We start from the raw sequence: 8,501 nt of genomic DNA, 5'->3' as shown, positions 1-8,501 counted from the left end.
TCCCCTCCATGTTGAAGCACAGCACAGAACTATATGAGATTGGAAGTCCCCTCCAGGGCTAACAAGAGAGGAAGATGCTGCCTAGAGAGAGCATTTCACTTTGGACCCTACTGCAACATAATTCCTCAAACTTCTCAGGATGTTTGCAAGTGAGTCGGGAGATGGTTGAGCATCTGATTGAACCAGACCTCCCTAATTCATACCCCAGCCATTCCTTCATGCCAAAGTAAGGTTTCCACTCACATTTGTGGGAGGGAAGGTGATGACTAATTTGTATCATTTGGAGACTGCAGATGTTGTCACCTGATACTTGCCTTAAGCTGAGGGAGTCTCACCTCTAGCTAAAGATGTCTGCAGGGTTGTCATTCTCAGATGTTGCTATTTCTGCTGGTCACCCACTAAGGATGCAGAGACTTCAACTGATGCACAATCACTAAACAGCACAGATCTATTGATGCTGATGGCAGCTGGGTAAGGACCTGAAGCAATGGCAAAGGTGCTGTGAAAGGGACAGCAAGTTGAGACATATAGTGAATGTGGGAGGTTAGGATGGACCAAGAAGCTTCAACAGGGATCTTGAGCAGAGATGCCTCACTGACAGAACCTAGGGAGTAAAGTACCTACTCCCCAAGTCGCTGCTACAGGGTTTATCAGCAAAGTTAATAGCAACATTTTCTATAGCAATCACGTTATAAGAAACACGCCAGCACCAAACAGCAGATATGACATCCGAGAAGGTTTGTCGGCAGAGAAATACCTACCATTTACTAATTTGTCTTGCTCTGAGCAAATGAAAAATTAAGCCAAGTCCAGGGATCAGCTAATCTTTCAGCAAAGCCATACCTTAGGCATTCATTTTCCTCTCAGCACTTAGAAAATAAAAGACGGTATTGAAAAGGAGGCCTTGCATGAGACGTGCATGACCCTGAGATACAATGAACTTGACTGAAGCAAATGTTGCCCTGAATTTGCAGAACAACATCACATGTATAGATGCACAAACATATGTGCATGTACATAAAAAGGATAACACATGCTTAAAGAAAAAGCCATTCCCCAGTACAGAAAGAAATAATTTCTCAACAGGAAAAGCAGACACCACGATGACAAGAGTCCCTTGCAGAGACAAAGCTGCTATACTTATTCGTGTAAGGATTGGACAATAAGTACAACTACCTACTATATTTTAAGTCAAAAATGATTAAGATGATTGGAGATTGGAGTTTTTTGGGATGATGTAAGCACACATTCAAGGGGCCATCTGGTCAGTGGATGCTTTCTGGTCCAAGCTGACTGTACCTAAGTTAATGGCAAGTCCTTTTATAGATTTTGCTACTGTTTCATGTTATATCAAATAAGGGCCCCTGATGACAAGAGCATAGTATTATGGAATGGGATATAATGACAACCTACAGATTGAAGGGGGGTGGCTTTCATTTTGGAAGGGATGGTTACTACCCACCAGATTCAAAGTGGATGTGGCAGATGGAAGAAAAGGGAATAGGTTCCTTGCCTGTGGGGTTCAATGAATGGACAGAGCTGCCTTGCCAACGAGCTGAATGGCTCCAGATAACTTGGCAGGCCTCTGCCAGAATAATCACTAAGAGGGCATGAAAAAAATAGTAGAGTGAAGATTTTAATTTGTGGGGGAAATTTTGTATCTAATGAATCTGAAAAAATAATAAGTGATTAAGCTGTGGATATCAGCCCTTTTTAGTATTTTATATATGCATCACTTTTTAATAAAATATACAATTAAACATTATCAGTGCTTCCTATGCAGGCATTTTAGGGGAGAAAATGTTTCCTTCTGTCACCCTGAACTTCAGGAAAGAAAGCTCCACTCAGGAAACTTCGGTTTTTTGTTAGTTTACTTCTTATTTTATTTTATTTTGGAATTGGAGTATAGTTGATTTACAATATCATGTTAGTTTCAGGTGTATAGCACAGTGATTCAGGTGTACCACACAGGAATATTTTTATATATATATATATATATATATATATATATATATGTATATAAAAATATATATATAAATATATATATATATGTATTCCTTTTCAGATTCTTTTCCCTTACAGGTTATTACAAAATATTGAGTATAGTTCCCTGTGCTATACAGTAGGTCCTTGTGGTTATCTGTCATATATAGCAGTGTGTATCTGCTAATCCCAACCTCCTAATTTATCCCTCCCCCCATTTTAATATGCTGTGTCAATGTATAGACTTGCTCTTTTTAAAGTACATACGTGGGCTTTACCTATCTCTAATTACATGGTATGAATTATTAGTGATCCTTATTTAGATTTTTTCTAATTTAACAAATGACAACTCTGGAACTTAGTACTCTCAGAGGTCTATCATAAATATCTCCTGCATTGACTATACTCTTTTTGTCATGATTAAAACTCAGTATTTTGGATGGCTGTCTCTAAGTATGATCCTCAGCTAGAAAAAAGATGTAGGAATGTAAAGACACTTTCAGAAGTCTCTTTCTCGGAGGGACGCATTCCATTCTTCAAAGATACCTAGCATTTTATAGCTTGAGACTGTAAATTACCTAATCCAACTCCTTCATTCTATAGATGAAGATGTCTCAGTTATGAGACATATAAACAGTAATGTCATGAGGCTACCCTCCTTCCCTGATACAGTGTTCTTTAAAATAATGTCTTGTTTCACAGTCATACCTGATCATTAAAAGAGTATAGAAGAGTTACTAATAAACAACAATATAACTCCCATTTTGACCCAGCCCAACCCCAATTCTGCTACATAGAAGATCATTTTCCAAAATACTTAACTCTAAATATCATACTAGTAACTGGATTCCTTGATTCCTTGACTTTAGGAATTATTCATTGACTTCTTATTAAGAAAAAATAAGGATTTAGCTCACTTCAACTACCCTTTTTATACTTCAAAATTTTATAGTATTTTTACTATTATTCTACTAGTATTTTGTAGCATTAAATGATATACTAGGACATCTCATATCTTATTTCATCAATGTTCTACAGTTTTTCTTGACCCTCTACGTATAAAATGAGAATGTCCCTGCCCAAATCTCTATCCTTCCAAACACTAATTTCTGTCCTCAGATCCTTACATTTATATTATGTTCTATAACCATAATTATATATGTCTTTCATGTTTTTAGTGGAGTTTTAGAGAGGAAATGAACAAACAATGTTGTTTATTATTTGCTCACATAGAGCCAAGTATATTCTAGGATTACATTTCCTTTCTATGTGAGTCTAAGGAAATGCTCACTGTACCACACAAAGAAGAATGATCCTAGAATCTAGGTCAAATGAAATCTCTTATACCACATCAAAATCTCAGAATCATGTTACATTTTAGTTTGCTTTATATTTTCATCATGACTTTCCTATTAGACTTTTGTTTTTTCTGGAGTTAGTAATCATATTTTCTTTTTCAGAGAAGAAATACATTGTTTCTTTATATATTCCTTAAACTTTCATTTCTAATGCTTAGAAATGACTCCATTCATTTTCTTGAAGGTACTCAGAGCTTGTTGACTTCCTATATAAAACAGATCGATTGCTTTCAGGGCCTATTAAAATGTCTTTCAGACTATGATTTCATTTCATTGGACTCTATCATTCAGTTCCCAGGCCAAAAAATCCAGAAACCACTCTAGATAATTAAATCAGGGAGGAATGAATTTCCTCTGAGGTAATTCATTACTAAAGTATTGGAAGGACAGAAGGAGTAGGAGGAAGAAGGTGGTATTACCCAGAGACAGTAACTGCAGTAAACACCACCACCCTTGCAGAAACACCCGAGCCCACACTTCCCTCTACCACTGAGGAGAAGCCCATAGCCTCCAATACCTTGATGCTCGAGGAACATATGCTCTGCAGATGCTGTTGGAAGTTCTACCAACATGGCTGGTGCCGTTGTGTTAAAGCTACTGAAGCCACGGCCAGAATCACAAGGTCTTCTACCTTCCTCCTATCTTCTAATTGCATTAAAAATTCTCCCACAGGATAAAATAAATTAGAACCCAGCTAACGACGGAGTCTCAGAAAGGTAGTTTTCAGGCTCTTGGGCCCAGAAATACACAGGAGAGTACAGAAAATCAGTGTGTAGCTGAGAGCCAACAAACAATATCTGGAGCAGACTTTGGATTAGTTTAGGCTTACATCTTCATGTTTTGGTGTAAAAACTTCTAATTTCTCAATGAATTCCTCAGAAAGTATGCCTGAAAGGCAAATATTCTGAGTCTCTGCGTGTCAGAAAATGCTTGGAGTTTGTCTTCACATTTGATTGATAGTTTGGTTAAGTACAAAATTCTAGGTTCAAAATTGTTTTCATTTAAAATTGGTAGGCATTGCTCCATTGTCTTCTAGAATCATGTACACCTCTTGAGAAGTATGAGTCTAGTTCTTATTGCAGGGTGTTTGTTTTTTTACCATTTTTCTCTCTGAACAAAACAATTCCGCAAAACCAATTCTTCCTCAAACTATGTTTTAAGTGTATTCAGTTCTCTCCCCTGAGAGATCTGCCGTCACCCTGGAACAGACCCACTAAATCACTCAACTGGATTATTGCAATAGCTTCCTAACTGCTGTTTCCATTCTTGGACCCACTTCCCAATAATATATTATCCAGAGTTATCCTTTTAAAATATAAATCAGTTAATGTCATCCTTCTAATTAGAATAATTCAATGGTTTCCTGTATCAATTAGCTTTTGCTGCATAACAAATTACCCCAGAAGTCAGTGGCCTGAAACAACAAATATTCGGATTTCTCTTGCAGTTTTGTGTGTCAGTGAGAAGTATTTCCGGCCTGGTTGAGTTTGTTTGAAGCTGGATGGTCAAAAATGATCTCACTCAGATGTCTGGCTGTAGGTAAACTAGGTGGTCTAGAGGGGGAGGGGTGGCACCTAAGTTGAGTTAGCTCACCATCGCTCCATGTGGCACTGCATCTTCTAGTGGGCTTCTAGCTTACCATCTTCACAGGGCAGTCTCAGGGTTCCCTAGGCATCTGAAGAGAGCAACCATCAGTGTACAAATGCTCTTCAGGTTTTTGCTGGCATCACAGTTACTAATACCCCATCACCTAAAGCAAATCACCTGACCAAAGTTTCACAATCATTGTGGTCCATGTAGATCCATGAAATCATGTGGAAGTCAAACACAGTAAAATGTCATTCTATCAATGCATGGATACTTCCTTTACTAGAGATTTTTCCCAGGTAACTCTAATCTTCATTACTTCAATCACCCATCACTGCTGTGCCAAAGGCTGAAGATATACATATGGCTAAGACATAGTCTCTGGTTTTAGGAGGCCCCTGGAGTGAGGCAGCCACACACAAGCAGTCTGTGATTAAGATAATTAAAGAACCTACCTGAATTGAAAAAGACAAATGAACAAACTGAAAGAGTCACCATATCACATTTGATGAAAACTGGCAAACACACTTAGACAAACGCTGGCACAAATTTTGAATTTTAACCATAAATGGAAGAAAAACCCTTTAAGTATAAGGAAAATTAACAAAAAGAATCATCAAAGGAGAAAGATACCAGGTTGACCTAAAATTTCTCTGAAATGTTATATGCAATAATTCATGGGAGCAGTATCTACGGTTTTGGAAAGTTGTGACCTAAGAATTTTTCCCAAATAGTCTGCCTTTAAAGAGAAAAAGTCCTCAGATTTAAAAGGGCCTTCCTTTAAAAAAAAATACTTCAGTATGCATGCTGCTTAATGGAGAAATGAAGTCATATTAGGAATTCTAGAATGGAGAATTCAAGTTATAAAAAGACTTGAAGGTCATACCTTTCTGTTTAGCCTATAAACTCAAGATCCATTTAAATTATATTGATATATTGTTAGGTGGATACTACAGCCTGGGGCAAGGATGTGGCCTGTATTCTGCTGTTCTTTATTTCTACTTCCACTCTTTTCTTAAGGAAGAAGAAATTTTTTTTTTTGGAATTTAATCTTTATTTACAGGACACTGCAAGATATGAAATTCCACATAGAAATAAGAAACCCATTGAGAGGAGAAGCTTCATACAGTATGTACAGTTTGGAACTGTTCAAGTATAGTTTCTTTGTAAAAAGTGCTACAATAACAAACCACGTGTAAAGAGTTCTTAGTAGAGAAACAGTAAGGCAAACTTCTACCAGACATAGTACACAACAAACAACTTTATGCCTCAGATGTAAAATCGAAAAGTTGAAGGACCCAGCAGTGCCATCCTGAACTTGGAATGTATACCCTTCAGAGGTAGTTTCTGGCACAATATTTTTTTTTTTTTGCGTTATGTGGGCCTCTCACTGTTGTGGCCTCTCCCATTGAGGAGCACAGGCTCCGGACGCACAGGCTCAATGGCCATGGCTCACGGGCCCAGCCGCTCCGTGGCATGTGGGATCTTCCCGGACCGGGGCACAAACCCATGTCCCCTGCATCGGCAGGCGGACTCTCAACCACTGCGCCACCAGGGAAGCCCTGGCACAACGTTTTGATCTTCCTCTTCCTCCACAGAGAAACACTTCTCAATCAAGTTTAATGAAGCTTTGTACACAGACTCATTTTCATGGTTTTGCAGTGCTTCAATTTTGTCCAAACCTCCACATTCTTCAATCATTATACTAGTTTCTCAGTTTCACCTAGTTTCTCAGCAGCCTGAAAGATATTTGAGATGGCATCCAGAATAACCAGAATAATTCTAGTGTCTTTTGCAGTTAGGAGGTTCATCAACAGTTCTATTATGCCACGATGAACAAGGTATACGATCTGCTCAACTGTTCCGCCACTTGTGTAGTTGGTCACAGCCCATACAGCTTCCTTTTGTGTCTTAAAGTCGGCCTTAGAGAGAACGCCAACAAGGAATGGGACTAATCCATGATTTACAACTTGCTGTATCTGGTCCTGGTGGCCAGCCGTGATGTTTGACATTGTCCACGTAGCTCCCTTCTGAATGTTAGTTTTGGAGTTTGTTAGCAGGCTGGGAAAGATGGCAAGTGCTCCTGCATCTGTTACAACCTGAGTCTGTTCATCTGTCCCAGTGACAATATTCCCTATGGCTCTTAGCGCGGGAGTCACAATCGGCAATTCAGTAGCTCCTAAAAGCTTCACCAGTTGAGGTACAACCCCCGTTTTCATAACCATTTCAATCCGTTCATTTGGACCATCAGTAAGGTAGGAAATAGCCCAGCAGGTATCAGCTAAAACTTCTGGATCATCGTGATGCAGGAGACGAACTAAAGTAGGAAGAACTTGCTCAACAGCGTCTAAGGGAGGTGGGGCAGGATTCTTGTTGCGACAAAGATTTGAAAGTGTCCAGGTAAGATTACGTAAGTAACCACATGCTAAAGATGACAAATCAGGAACCGCCAAAAGTGCCAACAGCAGGTCAACTGCACCATACTTGATAACCAAGTCTCGGAAAACTGAGCCATCACCTGCAATGTTTCCTAGAGCCCATACAGCTTGTTCACTGATGTGAGTGTGGGGAGATGCCAACAGAGAAATGAATGCTGGGATAGCACCTCCATCTGCCACAGCCTTGGTCTGTTCTGATGTCCCAGAAGCAATGTAAGTGAGGGCCCAAGCAGATTCAAACTGAATGGGACTACAATCAGTTCTGCCCAAGAAGGACGCAAATTTTGGAATCAAACCAGCCCGGATTGTGCTGTCTATAGGGAGCTGTTTTTCCCTGGAAAGCAGTTTCCTAGCAGCTTTTGTAGCTTGGAGCTGGCTTTCCAAATTGTTGCTATTTGTACCTTTGACAATGTCATCAACAGACCAATTTACAGTGCCCTGGTTGTTGCGGTTTTCCTGCAGTGGAGAAGCAGCAGCATCTGGAAAAGATCTGACATTTCTCCTTTTCAGCATCCGGTCATCCTTCTTAGATTTCCTGAGCTCCACATTAACTTCTATTCGGTGCCGCCTCATTTCTGTACTGTCTTTCCCCTCGTTCTTGAATCTGTTAAGGCGGGCGGCTAGTGAATTAGCAGTCTCATTGGTGGACATGGTTATGAAAGAAAGGGAGAAAGCTACACAGCCGGCTCAAGCTTCCACAGGAGACGGTGCGGGGTGCACAGGCTGTGGATCGACTGCGCTCAAGATGTCCATCACGGTCAGCCCGAGGATGGTGTGGTAAGGAAGAAGAAATATTTTCATTAGCCATATTCTTCCTTCCACCCTTCAAAGGGCATATCTTAGCATATTTGATGTATGTTTAAAACAACTGGTACAACCCATCTAAAATGGTTAAGTTATTTACATAGTTTAGACACTGCCAGGATGATTAATGAACAACTTTTTTCCTGTTGTACTAAAGCAGAATTGTGCTCATTCATTCATTCATCCATTCATTCATATGTCAGTTTACTCAACAGATAGTTATTTAGTGCCTCTTTTTGCCTGTCACTGTGTTACTCGCTGAGCATGAAATGGTGAAAATAACAGACAATTCTTTGCTTCATAGCATGTATGAATATCAGTAAGATATGAA

At 39.5% G+C, this 8,501-nt stretch overlaps 1 protein-coding gene across 1 annotated transcript; it reads right to left on the bottom strand.

Moving 5' to 3' along the window:
• Positions 1 to 378: 378 nt before the first annotated feature.
• LOC132491647 (importin subunit alpha-1-like) lies at positions 379 to 8,019 on the bottom strand. The gene is given in 3 exon segments (XM_060100490.1): positions 379 to 499; positions 6,481 to 6,637; positions 6,640 to 8,019. Coding segments are annotated over 3 exon segments (1,656 nt in total). The 5' UTR covers positions 8,018 to 8,019.
• Positions 8,020 to 8,501: the final 482 nt, after the last annotated feature.

The sequence above is a fragment of the Mesoplodon densirostris genome, chromosome 6, assembly GCF_025265405.1.
Source record: "Mesoplodon densirostris isolate mMesDen1 chromosome 6, mMesDen1 primary haplotype, whole genome shotgun sequence".
NCBI lineage: Eukaryota > Metazoa > Chordata > Mammalia > Artiodactyla > Ziphiidae > Mesoplodon > Mesoplodon densirostris.
This window is presented reverse-complemented; position numbering and strand designations above follow the sequence as displayed.